Source organism: Branchiostoma belcheri, unplaced genomic scaffold (genome assembly GCF_001625305.1).
Source record: "Branchiostoma belcheri isolate BF01 breed outbred unplaced genomic scaffold, Haploidv18h27 scaffold68, whole genome shotgun sequence".
Classification (NCBI taxonomy): domain Eukaryota; kingdom Metazoa; phylum Chordata; class Leptocardii; order Amphioxiformes; family Branchiostomatidae; genus Branchiostoma; species Branchiostoma belcheri.
The window spans coordinates 885,487-913,213 of record NW_017804331.1 but is presented as its reverse complement, the minus strand read 5'-3'; the positions used below and the strand labels follow the sequence as shown (position 1 = coordinate 913,213).

At 41.1% G+C, this 27,727-nt stretch overlaps 1 protein-coding gene across 1 annotated transcript in view; it reads left to right on the top strand.

Annotated features, from left to right (window-relative positions):
* LOC109484050 (centriole, cilia and spindle-associated protein-like) overlaps positions 1 to 27,727 on the top strand; it is a 37,855-nt gene that overhangs the window by 666 nt on the left and 9,462 nt on the right. Inside the window, exons 2-4 of the mRNA XM_019787240.1 lie at positions 1,378 to 1,501; positions 1,732 to 1,900; positions 2,761 to 2,950. Coding sequence (XP_019642799.1) covers positions 1,443 to 1,501; positions 1,732 to 1,900; positions 2,761 to 2,950 — 418 coding nt within the window. The 5' untranslated portion in view covers positions 1,378 to 1,442. The remainder of the gene's footprint in view (positions 1 to 1,377; positions 1,502 to 1,731; positions 1,901 to 2,760; positions 2,951 to 27,727) is intronic.

Below are 27,727 nucleotides of genomic sequence, written 5' to 3'. Positions count from 1 at the left end.
CACTAGAGAGTACGTTTTGAGCGGCAAACTGTTCTCTCCAGCGGACCAACTCCTCTGGCATGCTATCTCTCTATTTGGCCGATTTCTACTCCTTCCAGCCGCCTCCCGAAGCCTGGTAGAGGCTAACTAGGTGGGTGGGTGCTACCAGACTTCTTTTGCAGGCTGAATAAATCGTAGAAATCGGCCTAGAATTAAAGGTCTAGAGAACGTATCCAGCCATTGACGATCAAATTGGCCTTGCAGCCTGCAAAAGAAGTCTGGTGTTGTGGTAGCCCTACACTACAGTGGGTGTTGCCCAGCTGTATTTTCAGTAGTGAGGGCCTGCAGGGGGGGGGGGTCCCGACAACGCTCTACGCTGAATTCGGAAACCTCTCGATTACGCTTTACGATAAATTCCAAGTGGCTACAACGCATTACGTAGAACTAAAACGGCGAATACGCTCTACGCAAAAATATTGGAGCGGTCCGTCTACGCTCTACGTAGAATCAAAACGGCTGATTACGCTCTAAGGAAAAGGGCATGTGGGCCCCCCTACAGTGGGTGTTGCCCAGCTGTGTGCTAACTGTGCAAATGTCTGGCTATTGTCTGAACTCCAGCAGGGCACTACACTGTTGTAAAGTGTTGTTGTGACTGACTTGAGTTTTGTTTAACAGGGGGTCGTAAACATAGAGCCCTTTGATGAATTACTGGCCATTAAGGTGAATGATTCTTGTTTAACTGAGGTTTGCAAGTTGATGGTTAACTCAGGCAACCTTGAGGGCACATGCCTGTAGCCAGGATTTTGTGGGACCAGCGAGCACTGTAGGGGGGCCCGCAGGCCCTTTTCCGTAGAGCGTAATTGGCTGTTTTAATTCTACATAGAGCGTAGACGGACCGCTCTAATATTTTTGTGTAGAGCGTATTCGGTGTTTTAATTCTACGTAATGCGTTGCAGCCACTGGGAATTTATCGTAAAGCGTAATCGAGAGGTTTTCGAATTCAGCGTAGAGCGTTGTCGGGACCCCCCCTTGCAGGCCCTCCTGTAGGTGCGAGGTTTCTAAAACTTTAAAAACTGAACCTTCTGAAATGGCATTTCCTGCATTATTGAGAGAGATTCAAAGGAAAAATCAGAGATAACTTTTTATTCAATGGCAAAGTGAGCAGTTTTTCTACGATTCCAGCCCCACCGGTGATACAAATCAGTCCATCTTTTAAAGAAAAATCTTGGCCCTTTAGATAAAAAGTGGACCTTTGAGCCTTGTGAGGGGGTTCTTCCGAAACCCCCCCTGGCTATGGGCATTCAGTTGCCCGCTCAGTTAGAGGGGGAAATTAACCTTCTCGTGGACTGACTCTCCCGGTGAAGTTGAACTATTTTCCATTTGTTAACCGAATTCTAGGATCCGTACCCCCGTAGGAAGGCCTGGTGGAGGCTAGGCAATCCGGCGGAACGTCACACATCATCATGGGGGTCAAAGCCAGCCCAAAGAAAACGGAATACTCCAAGCAGTACCGCGGTCCCAGGTGGTTTTAAAATTATCTGATTTTAAAGTATTTCAATTTTATAACTGAATTGCTGTGTTGTGTACAAGTATGTACATGTATATGAATGATTATGCTGGTCGTAATACAATGTACTTTTGCTTCTGATTTTAGCTTGTGTAGAAAATGTTGGAAGTCAATTTCTCATCTAGTCTGTATCTGTATTAGCATAGCCGCTGGTATAACTGATGTCACGATGAACCATTCCACAGGTGGGCAGACCAGCGTTTCCTGAAGCTGTGGGAGGATAACGTGGACTATCGCGTGCAGCGCCGCCGCGTCGAGCACAGCCACACACCCTGGGCCTGGGCACGGTGGGACAACGGCGACGACACAGACAGCAGCAGCGAGGAGGGGGGGCCGCAAACCGTGCCGATAAAGGTCTCTTCTTCTTCTTCTTTGTTACCGCCCAGCCCTACAGTGTACAGTTACACATTGTTAATAACAATTGTGACCCGGTGTATAAGAAACAAAGGGAAAACAAGGATAACTGAGAAGGGAACATAAAACAACTGATTTTGTGTGTGCTAAAGACGGGACAAGTGCATTAGTGCGTTAGTAATATTTACATATATACAAGACATCATGGGGTGGCTCAATGCAGCAGGGTCCTCGCCAGTTCAGATTTGGTCTGGACTAACAGTGTTAGAAATATACATCTGTAGCACGTTGGCAGAACGAAACCCGAAATGTATTGTGCGTAGCACTTCGGCAGAATGTCTCATATAAGGTCATACTCGCGTATGTAAGGTTAACATCCCGTCTGTACTTTCCAAATGTTATGTGGGAAATGATGTCTTCTGCATCAGGCAAAATTATGATGCAACGTTGACCAAAAAATCAACGAAACCCGTGCAAAAATGGGGCTTTTGCGCAGGCGCAGTACGTTCTGCCAACATGCTCCCATCTGCAGTCTGCATTTTACAGAAGCATGTTCAATATTGCAGAAGAAAAATGAAGTAACCTGCAATTTTGCAGAAAAAAATCAGGCTAGGGGGTTCAATGGTGTTTAAGAGCTTGAAATTTGTGTTTAATGCTGACTCTATAACATACTACATATTAATTTTGCATGTATGTTTCAAAATGTTTACCAACATGCAATTTTGCATATGCCATGCGTTTAGATCCCGACTCTTAAGTGCATATTTGCAGAAAAGTATTTCCGAATTGCAGAACAATATTTCGACATCCTGCGATATCGCAGAACACTGAAAAAAAATTTATTTCTACCACTGACTAAGGAGGAACAGAGTAGACCCCCCGCGGAGCAGAGTAGACCCCCTGCGGAGCGGATAAGACCCCCAGCGGAGCCACGACGTGACCAGGAAGTGCAGACGCCTGAGCGGTGGGTGAGCGAGAGGAGACACGTCACGCCTCCAGGACAGGGACACGATGCAGGGGACAGTCATCCTCCACCTCACAGGCCAGCAGGTGACCAAGCTTCAATACGTAGCCAGGGTTCTAGCTAGTGCAAAGTAGCGTAGGGGCCCCCTACGCTATAAATTTCACCCCCTATGCTAAATTTCCCCCTTTGCTAATTTTTAATACAGCATACGGGGAATTGTGACTGTATTTCTTTGTTCAAGAATGCCAGATCAAATGTGAAAAATCAAGGATACATTGTACATACCTTAGAAATAACATTTTTTCCCCTTGGGTATCCCTCAAATGGCCTCTTTGTAAGCTCAAATTTTTAAAAGCTCCGCTTCGCTCCCTCATCATGCGGCCAGTGCCACTACGCTAAAATCCTAGCTAGAACCCTGGTAGCCTCTACCAGGCTTCAGTAGCCTCTACCAGGCTTCAGTAGCCTCTACCAGGCTTCAGTAGCCTCTACCAGGCTTCAGTAGCCTCTACCAGGCTTCAGAAGTGTCTACCAGGCTTCAGTAGCCTCTACCAGGCTTCAGTAGCCTCTACCAGGCTTCAGTAGCCTCTACCAGGCTTCAGTAGCCTGTACCAGGCTTCAGTAGCCTCTACCAGGCTTCAAAAGTTTTAACTCTAAACACACCAGGGGAGTTGGTATGCACTAAGAGAACCATTTTTGGGAGTGGCAAACTGTTCTCTTGGTGTGGATAACATCCCCTGGCATATCACTTGTTAGACCAATAGCACACTAGGCCCAAAGTTATCCAGTGTGCAACTTTGGGCCTTGTGTGCTGTGGGTCCAGGCTAATCATTGTCTATTTCCACTCTTTCCAGCCACTGCCCAAAGCCTGGTAGAGGCTAAAACTTGAACACACGTGGATAAAGGTTATGAAGTAAAGACTAAGCTTTAACTTCCAACACTAGATACAGAATTGGGACTTAGGCCACACCAATTTCATTTCTTGGTTAACGGATTCGCCGCTTCATTTTTTTCTGATTTGCAAATAAAAATAAAAATTCAGAATCAACTGCAAAACGCTCATATTTTTCCCTAAACAGTTGAAAACAGTCCTTTTCTTACTACTTGTTACAGTCATTCCATCTTTCAATGCAGTGGTATCATTAAAAGTTCAAAATTCATTGCTTAAATTTTGAACCAGCCTGGTGTGTTGACTTCATAGCTCCTATCGTACCATTTTTGGGCCATAATAGGATGTCTAGCCTCTAGGCCTGTTTTTATTTTTTTTATTTTTTCGCCCGCCCGCTCCATTATTTTCCTAGAAAAATCCGTTAGCCAAGAAATTAAATTGGTGTGGCCTTACCCCAAATTTTTGTTGGCTCCATCAACCTTGTTCACGGAATGGATAAAGGTGGATAAAGGTTTGTAGGATATTGCAATTTTCTTTTATACATCCAGTAAAGATTCTCACATTGCTTACATTGCTTAGATTATACACCATACAAACTTGTCCAGACAGTTTTTAAAAGGGATGTTCACAGTTCATAAAATATACATGTATTCTGGGAGACTGATAGCTTCCACATTTAACGCTACAGCTCAGACCACCAATCAGGCACCAGAACGAGCCCAGGGTTTAAAGCTTGTATTAATCAAAAGTCGCTCGTCCTAGACCTTGTACAAAATATGTCAGGCTGGAAATACTATGTGCATGTGCACCTTAGTGCACCCAAATTTGGAGCTGTACACCCAATTCTTTCCTGTGGGTGCAACAGTGCACCCAAATATTTTCTTAAGTTTTGGTATGTAAAGATGTTAAATGTGTTAGAAGTGTTACCAACCAACACAGCGTATTCTTGACAGCCAAGTGTCAGAAAAATAATAAAATTATTGTTGTTGTACTTTTCTTTAGAAATGAAACAGAAATTTTGGGCCTACCAGGGAGGCTAGCATTCCAGTATGTCAATAACAATTAGTTTTTTCTTGCTGCCACACCGTGTGTGTCAGTAGCCACAGCGATTTTATTTTATATGGTGCACCCAAAATATCTTCTGTGCACCCAATTTTTTAGATTGTGTGCACCAGTGCACTTCTTCCTGAAAATGAATTTCGAGTCCAGGGTTTAAAGCTTGTATTAATCAGAAGTTGCTCGTCCTAGACCTTGTACAAAATATGTGAGAATCGCGCCGGATTGTCGCAAGCAATTTGTTCTTCAAAGCGGAGCCGTGCTGTCCTGTGGTTACCCTGGTCTTTCAAAATTCAAAGCAGGAAGAGAGGAGACTGAAAGAAACTAATTTTTCACTTTGGCAAAAAAACAGATGGGAAGTCCTTTTACCAAGGTATTTTCACATTATTCTGGCCAAACACACAAAAGAAATCACTATACACACTGTAGCTTAAATCTTTAACTACTAACAGATCATCATGAAGAGGAGAAAAACATGAAAAATACACCTTATCAAAACATAAATGTACAAAACACTGTTCAACTTTAGACCCAACACAAAGAAGTTCTCTCACCTAAGTTTTCTTTGTGTTGGATCTAAAGTTTTAACTTTAAACATGTATAAAACACTGTACTGCAAAACAAGCTTGTGCTATACATCTGCTTGGAGATTTAGGCTGTGGTTTCATACTTTAAAAGTACTCTTATATATATTGTTACGGTTTGAAATGTAGTACATTGTACAGTACTAACATCTGGCATAAAATGAACGTGCTAGGAAGTCCAAGATGACAGTGTAAGAATAGCTCTTCCAGTCTGTACTTTTATGTTGTGCATCTGTCTAGCTGACATTAGCCAGAAGTGCCAGAACCCAACTTGTTCACCCACATTTTCCTGAACAAGCCGAAACCTTACCCTCCCAGCTTACTAGTAGGAGGGCCTGCATGGGGGGGTCCCAACAACACTCTACGCTAAATTTTGAGAGCCGGCTGTATACGTAATACGTATACGTATTATGCTACAGTAGCGATTATGCTTTACGATAAATTCCAAGTGGCTATAACGCATTACGTAGAATGAAAACTCGAATTACGCTCTGCGCAAAATTTGCCAACTACACTCTACGTTGAATTAGAGTGGTCCATCTATACTCTACATAGGTTTAAAATGGCCGATTACGCTCTACGGAAAAGGGCATGCAGCCCCCTAGTAGTACTGGGCTGTTTCATGCCCGATGCTGACTTCAAGCATTTCAGTTACTCAGTGTGGATTGAGGCGTTCAAAAACTTGTTCTTTCCTAGAACTATTGCTGAGTAGAACTCACTGTCGCCAAGTACAGTAGGGGCATTAGATAGCTTTAGACAATGTTTAGAGTTAGGTACATGTAGGTGTAACATGTCGTTTGGTGTAATGTAGCCAGCTGCCGCCGCGCCGTGTGCCTGCAGAGCTGGTGTGTTATGCCGAAAGGCGGTTATACCGGCTATACAGATATAGAAGCTGGTGTGTTACGCTGAAGGGCGGTTATACCGGCTATACAGATACAGAAGCTGGTGTGTTATGCCGAAGGGCGGTTATACCGGCTGTACAGATACAGAAGCTGGTGTGTTATGCCGAAGGGCGGTTATACCGGCTTTACAGATACAGATTGCTTGTTCTGGTTTATTCAGGTAAATTTCAACAAAGAGTTGTTTTAGTCCCAGAGTTTTACCTTCCTAAGTATTTCCTGAATACCACAGATAGTGATAATGCCCCTAGGATGTTACACATCCTCCTTAGTACAGGGGATAAGACACTGTATAAAGCTCTTAATTGCTGTCTAATTCTGTAGACATACCTGCAATTAGTACATTGTAACTTGGAGAAAAGCAAAGCCAGAAAGCAAACAAGACATCGCCCTTTGTACTAATGTTGCAATGGCTGAATAGATTGCGTTTGCATAACTCACCAGAAGAATTTTGTGTGACTTTATGATTTTTGTTCCAATTTCTTTTATTCTCCAACCTTTTTTGTGAGAACTACAGTACTTATGAAGCATATTTTGTGTCACATTTTGTGAACAAGTCAAGAACTTATTCTTTGTCTTAACTTTATACCAAAGTTAAGGTTCCCATAATTAAGACAAACAGAAAATCTAAGTCCACAGCTACAACTTTATAGGAGGGCCTGCAAGGGGGGGCCCCGGCAACGCTCTACGCTGAATTCGGAAACCTCTCGATTACGCTTTACGATAAATTCCAAGTGGCTACAATGCATTACGTAGAATTAAAGCGCCGAATATGCTCTACGCAAAAATATTTGAGCGGTCCATCTACGCTCTACGTAGAATTAAAACGGCCGATTACGCTCTACGGAAAAGGGCTTGCGGGCCCTCTTATAGGTATAACCATATGGTAGCCAGTGTGCTATGGGTTTGGAACCCAGGCTACAACCATGGCAATGTACATTTTGAATGTGTGCACACCTTCTATCCAGTAGGAAGACATAGCCTCTTTTCTTCAGGAGTTTGCTTACACATCAGCTATTCTCTTGGCTACTTAAAACCCTTGTCCTGCTGACATTCCTGGCACAATATTTTTCAATAATTTCATGTCTTAATTAGATCATAGAACCCCAAATTTTTTTGCCCTGCAGTGGCATAGTTAATTCCGCATTCGTTGCGTTTCTCTGCGGTGTGATGCGTTGCACGAGAAACACCCCCAAATCGTACCTATACAGGGTGCTATATAGATGGTACTGTATGTGCAGAACGACAATTGTTGCGCTCCGCAAGACAAGGGTTAATCTTTCAAGGTGTTGATCCTGGATGGGCGTTTAATCAGTTAAGGTGAGGTATGTAGGCTAAATCCTACTTAGGTACGACCCAGTTCCCCTTAATTACCAGTTAGGTAACATAACTAGAGAAATATGAGAGCTTACTTCCTACGACTCCGCCCACTGACACAGATTTCATCTTAAAATATCATGTTTTGGATGTTCCCAGCATAAACATGTATTGTGTCCAGTCTATACTAGGAATTTCTGAAGAATGTTTTCAGTCAGTTACGTGTGGTCTTCTGGTCTTTGTTAACTAGTATTGGTGACAGTTCATTCATTCAATTGTCTTGTGATTTTTGCCTATACATTTGTACATGTATTTGATTTTAAGTGTTGATGACACCTAGTGAAATGATGTAATTGGTATTGAATTAAGATTTTTTAGGATCTAAAGTTTAGTAATACATTTATTCATTTTACCAGTAAAGTAGATGAAAGTCATTTCTGTGCCCTGTTTTGCAGGTGTCCTTGGGGCACATAGAAGTTACATGCACGAGAAATAAAACAAATTACATTCATTGGCATTAAGGAAATAACGTAGAACTTCTGTTGACAAGTTAACCAGTAATTTGCTACTAGCCTAGGAGTGGTCAGGTGGCCAGATGTTTGAATAGAAGATCTTTCACATTTTTTAACCATGCTTGTATGGAGAAAGGTTGTTGCATTTTCTCTTTCTGAATATTGTTCTGGGATACGAAAGGGTTAAGTCGACTTACTATGCAAAGAAAAGACTGGAAAATATATTTTCTGTATTGTCCTAAAGTTACACAATGCACCTTTAAATAGTAATATACTACATGTAGTAATATAGACTGGAAAATATGCTTTCTGTATTGGCCTAAAGTTACACAATGCACCTTTAAATAATAATATACTACATGTAGTAATATAGACTGGAAAATATGCTTTCTGTATTGTCCTAAAGTTACACAATGCTCCTTAAATAATAATATAGTATAGACTGGAAAATATGCTTTCTGTATTGTCCTAAAGTTACACAATGCACCTTTAAAAAATAATATACTACATGTAGTAATATAGACTGGAAAATATGCTTTCTGTATTGTCCTAAAGTTACATAATGCTCCTTAAATAATAATATACTATAGTCATACGGTATAGTATAGACTGGAAAATATACCTTCTGTATTGTCCTAAAGTTACACAATGCCCCTTTAAATAATAATATACTAGTAATATAGACTGGAAAATATGCTTTCTGTATTGTCCTGAAGTTACATAATGCTCCTTAAATAATAATATAATATAGACTGGAAAATATACCTTCTGTATTGTCCTTAAGTTACACAATGCTCCTTTAAGAGAATGACTTTTGACAGAAGTCTTGGAACCACCTTGCAGTCGCCTGATTCCATGTGTACAGCCGGATGGCACCAGTGCAACATTCTATCCACCCAGAGGAGCTCATTATGCCTCAGCAGCCACTTACCATTCCCTCACATGTCTGACATCAAGACGGCAACACTGACACTATCAAAGGGAGGCTCCTTACCCAAAAGAGAGACACATCTAGCGTCTGATGGCCCTTAGGTGGAGTTCTAGACTCCCGCTTGGAACGAAATCATTCTTGAAGGATTGGCATTGATTTTTCTTGTAGATAGACCTTGTCGTTACCACAAGAGTTTCTTGCCCTCTGGCCTTTTCTTCCGAGGAAGCGTACACAGAAAGCTTGATCAGTTTAGGTCTCTATTTTTACTTACAGTTTTGCTTTATGCCAAAAAGCAGTTACTCAAGCAACTGACGAAAGCTAGTGGATACTAGCTGAAACGTCTGACCATTTCCAAAATCATATCCACTTGCTTGAGTAACTGTTCTTTGGAGTATCTTATTACCTGGATATCTAAGTTCTAACCTTCATCGATGTTTTGCTTTATGCTTAAAATGATAATGCTGTGTTTTTTCTCCATGTTCCATTTGGTGACATGAGTAAGAATGTGGGTAGACAGGAATGTATGTCGATTGTCCGGAATACTGGAGCACATATCAGTATATCATCAGCATTTTCTGTTGAGTATATACCGGTGGTAGGTATTCAGATGCATCCATTGTTTGGGCAGTAGCTACACTGACAATATGGTTATTCACACAATTTTTCCAGTATGACAGGCATTTGAGATGAAGATTATTTGCTTTGGCATCATAAAAAATAAAATAATAATAGTTTATTGGCAACACTCCTTGTACATGGCAGCGTACAAAACCGCTGAATTACGTACACAGGTTTAAAAACAATTCAACAATAAGGTGAACTAAACAAACAAAAGACATTGACAAACAAGGTACAAACATAAACAAATACTGGCTGTACACAGTTATAAATTAGATATAGATCAGAAGTATCTGCAAATGATTAAAAACTATATTGGTCCGGTACTGGGAGATTTCAACCTAGGACTGCTTGTTTATTTAACAAATCAGTGAAATAGGGGATTGGGCTCGACATACGCCCCTAATGTGGTAATATGTACCATAAAGCATGTACTTCCCATAGAGAATACTCCCAACATGTAACCTTAAATTCAATCATCGTAATCAGTAGAAGTGAAGTGATCATATTGTAGGGAGCAGACGTAATAGGTCCTAACCACATTTCAGCTGCCAACAGTATTACATTATGATCGTAGAGTCATTCAATATAAGTCAGACTGTACATGTGTGTGTTTGACAGCGAGCGATAACAGAAGTGGGATGATTTAGTTCTGGGTCTAACCAGTTTAAACTGCCATGAACGTTCATTATGATATATACTCGTTCTGTATAGGCTGTTGTTTTCTGTGTGATTATAATGATGAGGTAAGTAATTTAAGGTGCTGGGAAAACGATAAGCCTTAGAACACGGTGTTCATAACATTCAATCAACTTGCTGCTGTAAATCATGTATAAATTGTATGCAATTAATAAGTATATGGTACAATGTATATTCACATTGCATATATCCAATTCCATCACCCTACAATAGGCAAGAAGCCAATTGTAGACTGTTACTGAATATCATCAAAAGTATATTATTATCTGTCAATGAGGTTATATTTTATAAAGAGTTACTTTGTTGGTTTCTTCACAAAATGATTCAAAAGGTTATGAGTATTGATAAGTCATATACATGAAGTCATATGATTTTTTATGTTTAAGCCTTGGTATTAGACATAAATGTTTGGAGGAGAAAACAATTTGGACCAAGACCAATGATTTTATCTTGAGTCAGTCTGCCTTGACATAGTTGGCATTGGCAGAGGTTTTTGCTTATAAGAGTAAATAATATATTTGCTATACAGTTCAAGTTGTAGAAGATTTCCAAAAGAGTGATCTTTGACATTCAATGTCATCCTTTGAAGTTTGAGAGAAGACACACTTTACAACCAGTCTTAGCTTGGGCCACACCAATTAAATTCCTTGGTTAACGGATTTGCCCGCTTCATTTTTTTCTGATTTGCAAATAAAAATAAAAATTCAGAATCAACTGCAAGATGCTCATATTTTGCCCTGAACAGTTGAAAACAGTCCTTTTCATCCTTGTTGTTATAGTTATTCCATCTTTCAATGCAATGGCATCGTTAAAAGTTCAAAATTCATTGTTTAAATTTTGAACCAACCAGCCTGGTGTGTTGACTTCATGGCTCCTATTGTACCATTTTGGGCCATAATAGGATGCCTAGACCTGTTTTTATTTATTTATTTTTTTTCGCCCGCCCGCTCCATTATTTTTCTAGAAAAATCTGTTAACCAAGAAATTAAATTGGTGTGGCCTTGGATGGAAAATACAACTGATGTTAAGACCTTGTAAGTAGAGCCTTGACATAGTTGGCATAGTTGGTTTTTGCTTATAGCATAATAATAATAACTAGTAGAAAGGTTACATTTGCAAAGCAAATGCATAATGTTTAGCTTCGCATATGGTCTGCTCTGTTAATTCTTACTCAAACACATTAATTATATACATGTATGGTCAGACAGGTAACAGACCATGATGGTAACAGACGGTCTGCTTTAGGTCATTGGGGTTGTTGTTTGTAGAAGAAGAAGAGGAAACGTAGCAAAAACAATGTTTTCCTTCGGTAAACATAACAATAATATATTTGCTGTAGTTCAAAATTCCCGAAAGAGTGACCTTTGATATTCAATGGCGTCCTTTGATAGACTTTACGACCTTCCTGGGATTCGAGAACACAACCGTTACTGTTTTTTTTTTTTTAAATAAAAGACCTTGTTAGTCGGGCAGTCACGAAAACCTGACGGTTAAAGTCCGCGTACATGTGTAGCCAGGGCATATGTACATGTGAAGTGTAGCCTTCCGAGGGCACAAGCTTGCGCTCACTTACTGCAGTGAAAAGAAGTCATTAATCTTTCCTAGTGTTCCTTGTTGGAGCTTGTCCGTGGGCAGAACCTTTTGCGCACTCGAAGGAAGGCCACCACATGTCCCTGCCGGAGGAAATAAAATTCAGACAAATGTTGAACATGGCTGTGAAACAAGCCACCTGCTGTTCCATGCCTGTAGCCAGTTCGGAAGAACCCCCCCCCCCCAGGCTCAAAGGTCCACTTTTTGGTCCACTTTTTATCTAAAGGTCCAAGATTTTCTTAAAAAGATTGATTGATTCGTATCACCAGCGGGGCTGGAATCGTAGCAAATTTGCTCACTCTATCATTGAATAAAAAGTTATCTAATAGTATGATTTTTTTTCTTTGAAATCCTCTCAAAAAGGCAGGAAATGGCATTTCAGAAGGTTCATTTTTCAAAATTGACCCCCTAGGAACCTCGTGCCTTCAGCGCTCGCTGGTCCCATCAAGCAGTGGGAAGAACCCCCCATTCAAAATCCTGGCTACGGGCATGTGTTCGGTTGTGTCTTTGCATCACTTCTGACACTTAAATGTGTCCCCGGAGCCCTGTGCCGGTATGTTCTCCCTCGCAATTATAACCCTTGCTGATCGCGAGATAGATGTATAAGGACAGGTAGCCCAGCAATCTGTCCCGCCTAGAGGGAGAAATTTTGTTTGCCGAGTCACTTCAGAGCTGTTGTTGCATGTTGACATGCTGCACACTTGTTGTGTAAGACTCTTGACTTGGCAGGGGACATGTGAGAGAACTTACAACAATTCCAGCTGTGAGATCGAATCAAGATATTCTAACCCACATCAGGACGTATCTTGATTTAGTTTGACCTAAAAGTAAAACATCTCCACAGACTGTCTCTCAGTGTTGTCCATCATGAGGGCCTGCATGGGGGGTCCCGACAACACTCTATCCTAAATTTTGAGAGCCGGCTACGTATTACGCTGCATTCAAGAAGCCTGAGACTCCATTACGTTTAACGAAGAATTCCGTCTAGCTACAACACATTACGTAGAATTACGCTCTACCTTGAATTAAAGCAGTCTGTCTACACTCCATGAAGAATCAAAACGGCTGATGACGCTCCACGGAAAAGGGCACAGCGGGAGCCCCCCATCACGTCTGCTTTGTTTCGTAAATTAGATTTGGTCTCATGGCATGGTGACCCCCTTTTGCTAAACAGTTCCAGTCCCGACACCTGAGTTTGCACACATGTCCGACATGCCCTCTGCTTTCATGTCTGGTCCTTAACCTTTACCTTCTGCCCACAACTTTCCTTAATTGGGTCAACTCCCGGCTCCTGCTGACTCTCTCCTGTAGTTTCCTGTAGTTTCACAGTGAACATGCTGACAGGCCAACTTCAAAACATAGATAAAGCTGCAGAGTTGTATCACAAATACCTCAGATCGAAACTTTCATGATTGAGGAAGAACTTAATCACACGACGAATGTACATGGTACAATGTATGAGAGCCTGCAAGGAGGGGTTGTGATTACGAATTACGCAAAATTTTCGCAGCCTATTACGAATTACGTTAAAGTCTCAGAGCTGATTACGACTTTACGATTTGCGGCTAATGTCCAATTACGAATTACGTTGATTTTTGCGGAGGCTGCCTACGAATTACGAAGTCTAAAACGGCCTGATTACGCCTTACGAAAAAGGGCTTGCAGGCCCTCATGTATGGCAACAACTGTTGAACATAGTACAGGGAACATGCTGTCATACATGTACCAATTTCAAAACATTATGATAATGCTATATAGTTGTGTCACAAAAGCATAAGATTGGAACTTTTATGATTGAGGAAGAACTTTATTGCACGACAATTGTACATGGTACAATGTACAATGTATGGCAATGACTATTGAATATAGTACAAAAGAAAAGGGCATAAAATGAAACTTAAAAATGAAACGTATCCTAGTTATTAAAACATCAAGTGCTATACTCGAATGAAAGCTCGTCTGTGTTGGTAGAATCCATAGTTATACTTATACTTAAAGAGTTCAAGCTTTGTTCCAACACAAGAAGGGAACTCACATCAAGTGCTGTATAATGAAATATAATGTTTGCACAGTTTGGTGGCCTTTGGTCAGAGCTCCTGCACTTGTAGAGAAGTCTGACATATGTGGTGTGTAAACTCTTCAATACAAGGCCACAACCACATTGCCAAGTTGAGAAGTCAGGGCTCCAGCCAGCACCAGTTTTTCTGTCAATTATTGCGGTGTGTGACGGAATTTTCTAAAACCAATCCGTCAACATTGACAGACAAAATGAACAAAAATTTTGGGTAAAAAGATGAAAACGTCCAAAGGACCACAGACAACCACTCTCAACACCATGATTTGGCTCTCAAAATGCGGGAAAATGCACTTTTGAAGTTGACTAGACAGGGCTCGAAATACTGGGTGCATGTGCACCTTAGTGCACCCAAAATTGGAGTTGTGCACCCAATTTTTTTCTCTGGGTGCACTGGTGCACACAAATATTTTTGTAGGTATTTTTGTACATACCAAATATATAATAGTATATAAGATATTCTTGTGATATCTAAGTGTCAGAAAAAATTATAAAATCTTTGTTGTAGTAGAATCTACTTGCCCTCATTTCATTTTGTTTTATGTGGTGCACCCAAAAAAATTTTTGTGCACCTAAATTTCTAGGTTGGGTGCACCAGTGCACCTATTCCCAAAAATGAACTTCAAGCTAGTGATGCATACCTAAACCCAATTTTAGGTTCAGGTCTTGATTCAAGTCCAGAGGTTTAGGTTCAGTTCCGGACTTGTAAGTCCGGACCTAAACCCATGGCATATACAAAATTGCATGTTGGCAACCTTGCAATGTTGTCTGGGTGAAATTTTGGCCACATAACATGGAGGCCGGTACTTGCAATCTACGGAAGGTTTTAGGTGGTTTGGAAAGAAAAGGGGTATGTGAAATGGTCTTTTATGGTAATAAGTCCGGATCCAAGTCCAGTGAGCCGGTATGCATCACTAGCTCTGATAGTGGTAGAAGTGCTGGTTGTGGTAAGGATTGAGATTAATGGCTGTTGTCACCTCCGAGTGCTTTCCTCTGACCCCTGAGCTAAAAAAAGGAAAGGCTCTGTTCCAATTTCCGCCAAAACTCCCAATAATCTCAGATGGAGAGAATACACATATAAACTACAAACGGGGACTCTAGATAGTTATCTGTGACATTTAATAGGAACCATACTGGATCTTCTTATTGGTCAGATATGGTGAAGCTATGTGCATTGCTAGTGCACCTGTCCACATTCACCACAAATAGTTACAGGCAAAATTTATTGCCCCCTGCATATCATTCGTTGATGATTAATAACAAGAATGGTTTATTTGAAATTTCGCTCACACGTCACACTTGCAGTCCTAAGACTGAATTATGGTGACAGTACATACATACATTATCATGGACTTATAACAACTATTACTAAAGGTTAAAAATTATAAATTACAACTACAATTTATGTACTGTCGAAGTGTACAATGTATAATGATTCATTCTCAGGAATAGGAAAGCAGGGCAGCTCAAGAAAAGTAGTTACTAGTAACTCAATCAAGGCCACTGTTAATCAATTAACAGGTTATCAAACAAATAAAAATACAGGTTTTTTTAGAGGGTGCAAACCTCTAGCAAGGTATCACAGGAGTTGATTATTAATAAGGATAATTTGAAGTAAGGTAATTGAGCTAACTTGCAGTGTGAAGATCCCCTGCCAATTGTCCTGTACTTGGATCTGGACCCAGATCTCGCCAAAATTTCATCATTTCCTCTATTATAATGCCAAAAAAGACTTCCATGTCTTCCAAAAATGCAAGGAAGTCTATCAAAAGTTTGAGAGGTATCCAGCCAGGAGAGCTGGTATCAATTCAGACTTTTGGCACGGGGGACAGTTCACTGCACGGAAAGTCATGTTCAAGTACAAGTGGTCTGGGTTCTAGCCAGCACCCGTTTTTCCGTCAAGTGCAGGAACTTTGTGATGATGTGACGGGAAAAAATTTAAACCAATCCGTCAACCTTGATGGACAAATTGACAAAAAACTTCCAACATCCAAAGGGCCACTAAACCCATGATTTGCGTCTTAAAATGTGGGAAATTGCATTTTTAAAGGCTTGAAAATCCAAAATTAGCCCCCGGACCCCTCTAGATACTAGCAGCAAGCATCCGATCACGAATCTGGACTGACCAGAAGAAATTTGGAGCTGGCTAGAGCTGCGCTTGTACATGTAGCTGGCAATGTTGTGAACACTGCAGCCATCTGAGCCCGTAGCCAGGGGGTTCGGGGGGGTTCGGAAGACTTGTCCAATTTGTGTTTCCTTTTGGACCTTCAAGAAATTTGTCTTCATTTATTCGCACATCAATCAATAGTTTGTACGATTCTGACAACTCTCCAGTGTCACTGGCAAAAGCTAGCGGATGCTACCTGAAACGTCTGACCGTTTCCAAAATCATATCCAGTTGCTCGAGTGACTGTTTTTTGGCATGAAATCACTACTGGCAGGAAGTAGTGAGAGGGAATCACAACGTTGGCACTGCCGACTGAACTGCCTGCTGGGGCAGGTACAGAGGTGCAAATGAGAAATAAGTGGAAACTGACAGTTGTGTCTAACTTGGATGGAAAATTGATTTGTTACGTTGTCATATGTTTTATTTTTTTATTATCATTAATGCTTATTACTGGTTGTGTACGAACAGTACTGAAATATCCTATGTTACTTGGACTTGAACTCATGCATTACCAGCGTGCAAAATACCTGGTTGCCCAGTTGCCCCGGGCAACCAAATTTTATATGGGGCAACCTATTTTTGAACCTAGGTAGCCCAGTGTGCTACCTGAATTTTAAGAATGGTCCCCCCCCCCCAAAATCATGCCCACTTGGCTAGCACCACTGTATCCGGCAGATGCTTTTTAATTTTAGGTATTAATGGCTATTAGTATTACTAAAGATTGTTGGAAATATTGTCAAAGGCTTATGTATGTAGCATTACTTAATTTGAGGAAAGTAGTAACTTATAGGTGGGGCAACCTAAAATTCTGATGGGCAACCTAATTTTTGCCGTAAGTGGGCAACCTGGTTCAAAAAAGTATTTTGTACACTGAATTTACAAATATTCAGCTGTGTGACAGTTTTGATTTAGTAGTACATGTAAGCCTTTACTTGAACTCAATAAACTTGTTCGGTCGAACATACGACCGCTTTTCAACAAGTTCAAGGGTGAGGGCGGTTCTTCAAAGGTTTTTCTAGTCCCTATGTGACGATACGGTCACTTTTTGGTGGTTTGAGTCATACAAATTCAAAATACAAATTCAGTCACAGTAAAAGTTTATTGGCGCAGTAAGATAGCCCTGATAGCATAGCTCCCTCCTCACATACAAACTGATTAGGTCACACCGCCTTTAAGTTAATTTTATGGATGACATCCGCGCGCGCATTGATTTTCGCCTGTTCTAAAAAACCGAGACTCTGGCCTGGCTCTAAGCCTGGGTAGTCCATTGTTGTTAGTGACAATATTACGGAGCCGGGCACCCAGGCTACCGAAGCCCCACGACTCAAGAACTCAGTACATACCTACAGTGCCGATTCATAAATTCCGCATAAAGCAAGCATGTGCCGGCTTGTAGTATACGTCGCTATGTACTGCCGCAAATTCACAATACCAGCTTTGTATTCCTGTGGTTTAGTAGCATTTTTAATTTTAGCCGGATTTTTTTAAAATTCACCCCCGCGCACTAGTTTGAGGATGTCATCCATAAAATTAAGCCGGTGTGGCCTTACTTAGAATCACAGGTAACAAAACGCAGGCTGACACTCCACAGGTGCCAGGTAACGCTGCAACTCTGTCCGTATTGTAGTAGTAAATGGTTTTTTGGCGTCATTCATGGTGAAATTTCTTTATAGGGTACTAACACTTAACACCCTCCAGCGTGAATTCAATTTCACGACGTGCAAGTTAGAGATATGTTAGCTGTACGTCAGTGTTAGCTGTACATAAATGATTCAATGTTAGCTGTACACTGGCTGTATGTTAGCTGTACGTCAGTGTTAGCTGTACATACATGATTCAATGTTAGCTGTACATTGGCTGTATGTTAGCTGTACGTCAGTGTTAGCTGTACATAAATGATTCAATGTTAGCTGTATGTTAGCTGTATGTTAGCTGTACGCCAGTGTTAGCTGTACATACCAGAATTCAATGTTAGCTGTACATTAGCTGTATGTTAGCTGTACGCCAGTGTTAGCTGTATGTGGTAGGCAAAAAGTATCGTTGAAAGCTTGGTGATTTGCCCACCGATAATTTGCATACGTCTTCAAATAATTTGCATGTACATGATGTAAACAAAAACAGTGATCGCTCGTATACAAACAGGAATATACCTTAATTTATTAAATTATAAATCAAAATGCCCTAAGGCCACACCAATTTAATTTCTTGGTTAACGGATTCGCCTGCTTCATTTTTTTCTGATTTGCAAAAAAAAAATAAAAATTCAGAATCAACTGCAAAATGCTCATATTTTGCCCTGAACAGTTGAAAACAGTCCTTTTCTTCCTACTTGTTACAGTTATTCCATCTTTCAATTCAATGGTATCATTAAAAGTTCAAAATTCATTGTTTAAATTTTGAACCAGCCTGGTGTGTTGACTTTATGGCTCCTATCTTACCATTTTGGGCCATAATAGGATTGCCTAGGCCTGTTTTTATTTTTCATTTTTTTTCGCCCGCCTGCTTGCTCCATTATTTTTCTAGAAAAACCCGTTGACCAAGAAATTAAATTGGAGTGGCCTAAACTTGTTTTTCACACTATATAAGCCTTGGTCACAAATACATTACTACAGGACTGTACCAGCAACATACTTTCCCGTGGTGTGAATCAATTGTGCATGCTGGTAAAATGTTCCTGGGGAAACTTGCGCACCAGAAACATAAACGCCATTCCAGCTACGATCGTGCTATCTTTCATAACAAAGCCGATGTACATTCACACAAAATTGCCTCTGCCGAAATGAAGTTGTGAAATGGAATTTCTGCAATGGCCTCTCCTCGGGCGACGATTTCTGGAACTGGCTGATACAGAAGTGGTGGTGAAACTGGTGATGGCCTTCTGATTATGCACACTTGCTTCAGTTTCAGACACATACATATATATATTGAGTTTATTGACTTTGTTCACATTTCAGTAAAATACATGGCAGCTTCATTTGTGTACAAAGATGCTGAATTGCGCATTTTACATGATAACAAATCTATATCTATATTACATGATCAACATGATAACAAATTGAAAAAAAAACTAGTAAACAATGACATTTTACATTATGATGATAACATTATAAGGAAATGAAAAGGTTCTTAATAAGCTGTAATAATTGATCTAATAATTGACACTAACAGGTATATTTGTTCCAATATAAGTCCAACCAAAAAACCTTATAATATCAACCGTGTAAATCAAAGGTGCTTACATTGTATCCCTCAACTGATACTGATAAATCATCATTTTTTAATCTTGAATAATTATTGTCATAATATTTCGTGGCAAGTACATGTAGATATTAGGTTAATTCTTACGGGCAATTTTCTAAACCTTAATTTTCTCATTGCTAACACTGAGTCCCTTGCTGACACATGCTGAATGAAATATAAGCATCATTTACTAAACTATGATGAGCCTAGAGTACTCTACAACAAGAAAATTGAGCTCCTCATTTGAGAATACTGAGAGAACAGGTGTTAAAATCTGCCCAATCCTTGAAGATTAGCTCAGAAAGATCAGCAGTGAAATTCTATCCACAAAGATATGAGCATGATATGGCAAACTGCCAGTTATACCCTAACCAGGCCTGTAGGGTGACAGATAACATGTTGTATAATACCACGTAACCGTACGGTACGTGTAGTTGATGGCGTCATTTTCGTGCAGCACATTCTCAGATTCTGGGAAACGTAATAATGTTTTCTTCTCTGTCTCTTATTGGAGTTTACTTGAGTTCAACCTCTCCTTTAGCTGTCCTTAGCTACCTATAGACCTATATAACTAAAAAATTGGGTGCACAGTTCTAATTTTGGGTTCACTGAGGTGCAAGTGCACTGCAAAAAATGCATTTTCTTGTTTCTTCTTCCACAAAGAAAAAAATCCTTCAGGGAAGAAAACTTTCTCCGTGTAAGAAAAAGATTTTGTCCACGAATTAAGAAGTTTTTTCTTATAATTTTTTTCTTCTAGAGTTTTTCTTGTAGTAAGAATATCTTCCTTATCAGTTTCTTGTATTCATGTTGCTGGGTTATAGAAACATCTAGAATGATATTCTTGCATTAAGATTTATATGCTCGTACCAAGAACGTACTTCTTGCAAATCAAGAATTAGGATGTTAAATGCATGCACCCAATGTTTCGAGTCCTGGTAAAAGGTTGGCACATATATATACCGAGTACATAGACTGACAGCCAGGACTGACTAAGCTATAGCCGAAGGATTGACAGTATCACCCCCCGGTATGTTGACAAGTTCGTATTGTTTCAACAGTCACGTAGGCGATAATGTTCTGTTGCTTGGTCGATAACCCGCCCCGAACCCACTCCACGAGTAGGCGTAAGTCAAACAACACGTAGGTGCTGTACCGATGTGCAAATATTTGCCCCAGAGAGTTAGTAGAGAAAGCTGTCGGTTGGGGTTGCGTGAGTGGTACAACTATTGACTGTTACCGTTGCTTGATTGAATTGTTTGGGCGAAAGGGCACGTGGGAATCAATGCGCAGGTTAAACGGATTGTCAACACGAAGATTCAATTGTAATCTTCCCTCCTCCGCGAGGGGAGAAAGTCTATTGTGGGGCGCTCAGATAAGATATTGTGGTTTATTTGTTACGGTGACCTGTAAGCGTGCTGGATGTACTTTGTGATAACAATCGACTGGTGACCAAGGAAGGTTGAGGCTTGTTTGAACTACATATCCTCTGTAGCATGCCAAAAACTGGGGGTTTGGGGGGGTCTTCAGGGTCTTCGGGAGCTTTTATGTGCTATTTTCTGATTGCATATAGACAACATAGCTTGCCTGGTTGAATTACCCCCCGTTTTTTTAGAACTGGGCTAATCAGAAAACAGCCGAAGACCACCAAACCCCCAGTTCTATAAGCCTGCTACGGAGGCTAATCAGAAAACGGCCGAAGACCACCAAACCCCCAGTTCTATAAGCCTGCTACGGAGGCTATGTTTGAACAGGGCAGTTTAAACATTGTTGGTTTGATTGCAGTAGACTTCGGCTCGAGAGCCGAGTGTTGTTTGGAGGGGCGTCGCCTGAGTAAACGTTAGTAAGACCTACTAAGAAAAAAATGTTGTGTTTCCTGTTTCCTGGCTGAATGTAGAAAAAACTGCCCACCCTAGTCTTTTTTTTGCAAGGGACATACATTTTTCGAGCTGATCGACCCTCTCTAGCTCCATGATCTGACACCTGAGTGATGAAACGTTGTACAATAGTCTGTTCTCCAACATTGACATTGAAAATATAAGTGTCCTCATACAAGATTTACTTTGTTAAACTTTATAATAAGTTGTTAAAGTTGGATCACTAAAGAGCTGATTACGCCTTACATAAAATTTTCGCCACCAAAGACGAATTCTCAGAGCTGATTATGTACAAATACATACTAGTAGTATGGCTAATGTATTGATTATGAATTAGAATGATTTTGGGGGAGGCTGCCTATGGATTACGAAGACCAAAAAGGCCAGATTGCACCTTAAGAAAAAGGGTATGCAGGCCTAGCCTCTACCAGGCTTCGGGAGGCGGCTGGAAAGAGTAGAAAGCAGCAAACTGTACTCTAGAGCGGACCAACTCTTCCGGCATGTTATCTCTCTATTTGGCCGATTTCTACTCTTTCCAGCCGCCTCCCGAAGCCTGGTAGAGGCTAATGCAGGCCCTCTTGAGTGAGGGCCTGCAAGGGGGGGTCCCGACAACGCTCTACGCTGAATTCGGAAACCTCTCGATTACCCTTTACGGTAAATTCCAAGTGGCTACAACGCATTACGTAGCATTAAAACGCCAAATGTTAGAGTGGTCCGTCTACGGTATACGTAGATTTAAAACGGCCAATTACGCTCTACGGAAAAGGGCTTGCGGGCCCTCTTGAGTGTTGTTTGGAGGGGCAGAGCCTGAGTAAACGTACTGAGTGTGTGTCGCATCCCGAAGTCACGCCCAGGTCTCCCCGGTGTTACCACTGACATCCAGTCCGCAGTTCTCACATTACACCCTTACACATACATGCTCAACCACTTGTCGGTGTTGACTCCTGCAGTTTATATAACCTCCTGGTAGTGATGCATACCTAAACCCAATTTTAGGTTCAGGTCCGGATTCAAGTCCGGAGGTTTAGGTTCAGTTCCGGACTTGTAAGTCCGGACCTAAACCCATGGCATATACAAAATTGCTTTGTTGGCAAGCTTGCAATGTTGTCTGGGTGAAACTTTGGCCATATAACATGGAGGCCGGTACTTGACAATGCCCGATGGCAATGTTTTCTTCGTTTTGCAGCAAAGATGTTACAATCTACGGAAGGTTTTAGGTGGTTAGGAAAGAAAAGTGGTATGTGAAATGGTCTTTCATGGTAATAAGTCCGGACTCGGTTCTTGACTTTTAGGTTTTTTTGGACTTGAACCTAAACATTCTTACAAGTCCGGATCCAAGTCCAGTGAACCGGTATGCATCACTACCTCCTGGTAGGGAAAGTTTCCAGCCAAGTGCAGAAATTTAGTAGCCTGGGTGCCATCCGAATTTGTAACGGCTACCCCGAAAAAATCGATTTTTTTTAGCCGCTACAAATTCGGATGGCACCCAGGCTAGAAATTTAGAATGATCTGAATTTACCTCGTAATTTTGGACCAAGGAAGTTAACAGCAGTTGCTACAGGTTTGTTAAAGTCTAGTAGTTGTACAGAAAGCTTAGATACTGGCTATAGTATAGCTGAATTACAGTAACTGTTAATTTTTTCATCAAGATATATGTGTGAAGTTAGCAGATTAAAAAATCACCCATGGAATAGTATTACAATACCCATTAGGCCACACCAATTTAATTTGTTGGTTCTCGGATTTTTTCAGAAAAAATATGAAGCGACAGGGCGAAAAAAAATAAAAATAAAAACAGGTCTAGGCATCCTATTATAGGCTTAAATGCTACAAAATGAGCCATGAAGTCAACACAAAAGGCTGGGTTAAAATTTAAACATTGAATTTTGAACTTTTAATCAAACCACTGCAATGATAGATGGGAAAACTGTAACAACTAGGAAGAAAGGACTTTCCTCAACTGTTGGGGGGCAAAACATGAGCATTTTTCAGTTGATTCAGGACCAGAATCAAATTTTTTTTTTTGCAAATCAGAAAAAAACGAAGAGGCGAATCCGAGAACCAACAAATTAAATTGGTGTGGCCTAATTTACCATACTTGAACTGCAAGCTTTTTACTCAGAAGTGATTGCACACAGAAACGTTGGCAGTTCACAGCGAAGCCGGAGATTTCTATGGTCCAAAATTGCCCTTGTAACTACCAGGTAACAGGAGAGAAGATGAGTGATGTCACCCATCAGAGCTGCAGCAGAATTACCACCACTGACATCCTCATCCTCCCCTCAGCCCCGGCGCCACAAATCCAGCAAATGTCGCCTCGTCTCCCCCAGGGCTCGAAACTAAAGGAGGGCCTGCAAGGGGGGGTCCCGACAACGCTCTACGCTGAATCCGTTAACCAAGAAATTAAATTGGTGTGGCCTAAAGAAAGACCAAAAAAAAAAAATTTCGAGGCCTGCTCCCCGGTCAAACGTCGGCCAATAACGGGCCGCGTTTATGGCACGTCTGAGCGCGGAACTTGTACCATTACCGGCGCGCAGAGGGCCATCTCCCCAGCCTCCCCGTATCGGAGGGTCGCGGAGGAGGTAATTTCTGCCGCTGTCATCCGTCACCACGAAACACCTGGGCCGTAAATTACCCCCGCCGCCATTTCGCCACTTTCTAAGGCCACACCAATTTAATTTCTTGGTTAACGGGTTTTTCTAGAAAAATAATGGAGCGGGCGGGCGAAAAAAATAAAAAATAAAAACAGGCCTAGGCATCCTATTATAGGCTTAAATGGTACGATAGGAGCCATGAATCTGTATCTGTCTGTATCTGTATAGCCGGTATAACCGCCTTTCGGCGTAACACACCAGCTTCGCAGGCACGCGGCGCGGTGGCAGCTGGCTATATTACACCGATCGATGAAGTCAACACACAAGGCTGGTTCAAAATTTAAACAATGAATTTTGAACTTTTAATGATACCATTGCATTTAAAGATGGAATAACTGTAACAACTAGGATGAAAAGGACTGTTTTCAACTGTTCAGGGCAAAATATGACCATTTTGCAGTTGATTCTGAATTTTTATTTTTATTTGCAAATCAGAAAAAAATGAAGCGGGCGAATCCGTTAACCAAGAAATTAAATTGGTGTGGCCTAACCACAAGGCTACCGGCTGACGGATGCTGTTAATTTAATTTTATTCACATTTATTTTTCGAGGATTGGGCAAAAAGTTATAAAACTTATCTCAGCCCTCTCCTCACACATAAAAGGAAACAATAAAACAAAGCAGTGAGAGTAATAATGATAAGAAGAAATGACAAAGGTACATAATGAGCTGGTGTACAAATCAAAATCAATCAACTGAATCAAACAAAACGTCCTGTCTGCAAAATAAAGTTGAAAACCACGTCAAATATTTTACAGTTGTTGACAAACGACAATGAGGGGTTACCCCTGAGAATGGTTGAACGTAAGGTGTTGTCGGTGACGTTGTTTATGTCAGACGGATGTTGTTCTTCACGGCAGTGGGGACTTTTGCTCCACTCTGACTGACAGACACATCTGGACCCCGATGTGGTGATGGTTGTGGGAAAAACATGTACAAGAGAGTGTAATACTCAACGTATTGTACTCAAAACACCAGTACATCTACATAAAACATGGTTGTACAACTGTACAGGATAAAACATGGTTGTACAACTGTACAGGATAAAACATGGTTGTACAACTGTACAGGATAAAACATGGTTGTACAACTGTACAGGATAAAAGATGGTTGTACAACTGTACAGGATAAAAGATGGTTGTACAACTGTACAGGATAAAACATGGTTGTACAACTGTACAGGATAAAACATGGTTGTACAACTGTATAGGATAAAACATGGTTGTGCAACTGTACAGGATAAAACATGGTTGTACAACTGTACAGGATAAAACATGGTTGTACAACTGTACAGGATAAAACATGGTTGTACAACTGTACTTGGAAACAGCACTATTATGTTGCATATCACTCGTGTTGACATCTTGCCTCTGAAGGTTTAACAAATCTCAGGGCTCCTGCATGCATATCCAGGTTACTTATGCAGGTAAAATTGGAGCTGTGCAGGTATTTCTGGTGTCATGTATACTGGGCATATCCAGGTTACTGCAGGTAAAGTTGGAGCTGTGAAGGTATTTCTGATGTCTACCTGCACCTAACCTGCACTGGTCCATGTACTGGGTATATGCAGGTTAGTGCAGGTAAAATTGGAGCTGTGCAGGTATTTCTGATGTCTACCTGCACCTAACCTGCACTGGTCCATGTACTGGGCATATCCAGGTTACTGCAGGCATGGAGGCCTTTTTTCTACCTCCATGCTGCAGGTAAAATTGGAGCTGTGCAGGTATTTCTGGTGTCATGTATACTGGGCATATCCAGGTTACTGCAGGTAAAGTTGGAGCTGTGCAGGTATTTCTGATGTCTACCTGCACCTAACCTGCACTGGTCCATGTACTGGGTATATGCAGGTTACTGCAGGTAAAATTGGAGCTGTGCAGGTATTTCAAAATGTATTTTCTGTCAGTCCAGGTTCATGATCAGACCTGGCCTGGAGAGAGAGTGTTCACGAAAAAGGGGGAAATTTTGAATTTTCAAGCCTTTAAAAACGCTATTTCTCACAATTTGACATGCAAATCATGGGGTTGAAAGTGGCTGTTGGTGGTCCTCTGGACCTTTCTGTATTTTTTCCCAAGATTTTTTCTCAATTTTGTCTGTCAACGTTGACGGATTAGTTAAAAAAATTTCCGCCACACGTCACAAAGTTCCTGCAAATGACAGAAAAACGGGTGCTAGCTAGAGCCCTGGAAGGTACATGTATGCAAAAAAAAGTATTACACCAGCCCAATGCTCCAGCATGGTGGGTGGTGACCGTGTGGCCTGTCCACACATTACCCAGCGCCGTACGTGCGGGTTGTCGTAGGTTAGCCGGCGTTCGGGGGACCAGAACAGCCAGTTTCCGTGGCGATGACCTTCGCAAACAAACCAAATTACGTCCTGAACGCCCGGTCTCACGGGAACCCGCGCGGAGACGACACAAATGTTCCGGAGAAAATTGTTCTTTCGATGATGGATGTGAGCGACTCGGGGAGTGGATCATTCTCGGAGTCTTCTCACCTACGGCTGATACATCTGTCATTCCAGTCAAGGACTCTAAATGAGAAATATTTTAGGAGAACAGGTTGTTGTTGTATTTTTCATCTTCTGCGCAGATTCATTTTCACCTAGTACCTGTCCCGTGCACTGGGGGTAGTGGGAATTCCCCGGTGCAACCGGAAAATAATAAAAAAATGTTTTTTCTTGTATTTTTATCTCATCTCACCTGTCTTTTTCTTAGTAATAAGTGTAAGTGTACATACATGCAGTGTTCGAAATACTTTTTTGAGCCAGGTAGCACAGCGGGCAAAAACTAGGTAGACGAATCAGAATCCCGATTTCGTGGATTTGAGTATAGAAGAACTCCATTCTCGGAGTCTTCTCACCCACACCTGATTTTTTCATTTGTCATTCCAGTCAAGGACTCTAAATGAGAAATATCAGGGAAACAGGTTGTTGTTGTACTTTTCATCTTCTGTGCGCATTTATTTTCATCTGCCCTAGTGACACAGAAAATAATTTTAAAAAATGTTTCTTCAGTATCTTTTTTTTCTAATCTCAACTTTCTTAGTGGTAAGTGTATACCCAGTATACATGCTGTGTTCGAAATATCTTTTTGAGCTAGGTATCACAGTGTGCAAGAAATAGGTCAGAATTTTAGGTTAGTAAATACATGCCACTTTTTGTGATAATGATAATTTAAGAAAAAATGTTTCTTCATGTTTTTTTCTCATCTCTTTCTTAGTGGTAAAGTGTTTATGTAGTGTTGATATCAATTTATCAGACAGGACAAGCTAAAAAGAGAACTAAAACTAGTAAAAAAATCATTGGAACGAGCTTGGAATGTGATGGTATTATATTATGATGCCTGAGTACTGAGCTTGTATCTGTATCTGTATAGCCGGTATAACCGCCTTTCGGCGTAACACACCAGCTTCGCAGGCACGCGGCGCGACGGCAGCTGGCTATATCACACCGAACGAACGACTTGTTACACCTAACCCTTGAACATCTAACTTTAGACATTGTTTAAAGCTATCTAATGACAATGCCCCTACTGTACTTGGTGACAGTGAGTTCCACTCTGCGATAGTCCTAGGAAAGAATGAATTCTTGAGCACCTCAATCCTAGCTCAATAGGTCACTCCCAAAGTTACAGCTAAAAGAATGTTGGAACGAGTTTGGAACTTGTGATGGTACGGTACTATGATGCCTGAGTAGTTAGTTTGTATGATCCTAGCTCAACAAGTCAGCCGCATGCATGGGGCGGTTGCTCCTCCTTTAGGCAAG